We start from the raw sequence: 1465 nt of genomic DNA on the forward strand, positions 1-1465 counted from the left end.
TCCTCTCCAGTCCTCACCAGTCACCAGTCCTCACCAGTCCACATCAGTCCTCTCCAGTCCTCACCAGTCACCAGTCCTCACCAGTCACCAGTCCTCTCCAGTCACCAGTCCTCTCCAGTCATCACCAGTCCTCACCTGTCACCAGTCTTCACCAGTCCTCTCAAGTCCTCACCAGTCCTCTCCAGTCACCAGTCCTCTCCAGTCACCAGTCCTCATCAGTCACCAGTCCTCTCAAGTCCTCACCAGTCCTCTCCAGTCACCAGTCCTCTCCAGTCACCAGTCCTCATCAGTCACCAGTCCTCTCAAGTCCTCACCAGTCCTCTCCAGTCACCAGTCCTCTCCAGTCACCAGTCCTCACCAGTCACCAGTCCTCTCAAGTCCTCACCAGTCCTCACCAGTGCTCACCAGTCCTCACCAGTCCTCTCCAGTCACCAGTCCTCACCAGTCACCAGTCCTCTCCAGTCCTCACCAGTGCTCACCAGTCCTCACCAGTCCTCACCAGTCTCCAGTCCTCACCAATCACCAGTCCTCACCAGTCACCAGTCCTCTCCAGTCCTCACAAGTCACCAGTCCTCACCAGTCACCAGGCCTCACCAGTCCTCACCAGTCACCAGTCCTCACAAGTCACCAGTCCTCACCACTCACCAGTCTTGTCCAGTCCTCTCCAGTCCTCACCAGTCCTCACCAGTCACCAGTCCTCACCAGTCCTCACCAGTCACCAGTCCTCTCCAGTCCTCAAAAGTCACCAGCCCTCACAAGTCACCAGTCCTCACCAGTCACCAGTCCTCACCAGTCACCAGTCTTCACCAGTCACCAGTCCTCACCAGTCCTGTCCAGTCATCTCCAGCCCTCTCCAGTCCTCACTAGTCACCAGTCGTCACCAGTCCTCTCCAGTACTCACCAGTCACCAGTCCTCACCAGTCACCAGTCCTCACCAGTCCTCACCAGTCCTCTCATGTCCTCAACAGTCCTCTCCAGTCCTCACCAGTCCTCATCAGTCCTTACCAGTCACCAGTTCTCACCAGTCCTCTCCAGTTCTCATCTGTCCTCTCCAGTCCTCACCAGTCACCAGTCCTCACCAGTCCACATCAGTCCTCTCCATTCCTCACCAGTCACCAGTCCTCACAGTCCCCTCCAGTCCTCACCTGTCCTCTCTAGTCCTCACCAGTCTTCTCCAGTCCTCACCAGTCCTCACCAATCACCAGTCCTCACCAGTCACCAGTCCTCACCAGTCATCACCAGTCACCAGTCCTCACCAGTCCTCTCCAGTCACCAGTCCTCTCCAGTCCTCACCAGTCCTCTCCAGTCACCAGTCCTCACCTGTCACCAGTCTTCACCAGTCCTCTCAAGTCCTCACCAGTCCTCTCCAGTCCTCACCAGTCCTCTCCAGTCACCAGTCCTCACCTGTCACCAGTCTTCACCAGTCCTCTCAAGTCCTCACCAGTCCTCTCCAGTCCTCACCAGT

General features: G+C 57.1%; 1 protein-coding gene across 1 annotated transcript in view; it reads left to right on the forward strand.

Moving 5' to 3' along the window:
• Positions 1–57: 57 nt before the first annotated feature.
• Positions 58–1465, forward strand: part of LOC106511697 (uncharacterized threonine-rich GPI-anchored glycoprotein PJ4664.02) — a gene marked incomplete at both ends in the record, with an annotated part of 3308 nt that continues 1900 nt past the window's right edge. Inside the window, one exon of the mRNA XM_014000442.1 lies at positions 58–1463. Within this exon, the coding sequence (XP_013855896.1) occupies positions 58–1463 (1406 nt within the window). The remainder of the gene's footprint in view (positions 1464–1465) is intronic.

This window comes from Austrofundulus limnaeus, unplaced genomic scaffold, assembly GCF_001266775.1.
Source record: "Austrofundulus limnaeus strain Quisiro unplaced genomic scaffold, Austrofundulus_limnaeus-1.0 Scaffold3099, whole genome shotgun sequence".
Lineage (NCBI taxonomy): Eukaryota > Metazoa > Chordata > Actinopteri > Cyprinodontiformes > Rivulidae > Austrofundulus > Austrofundulus limnaeus.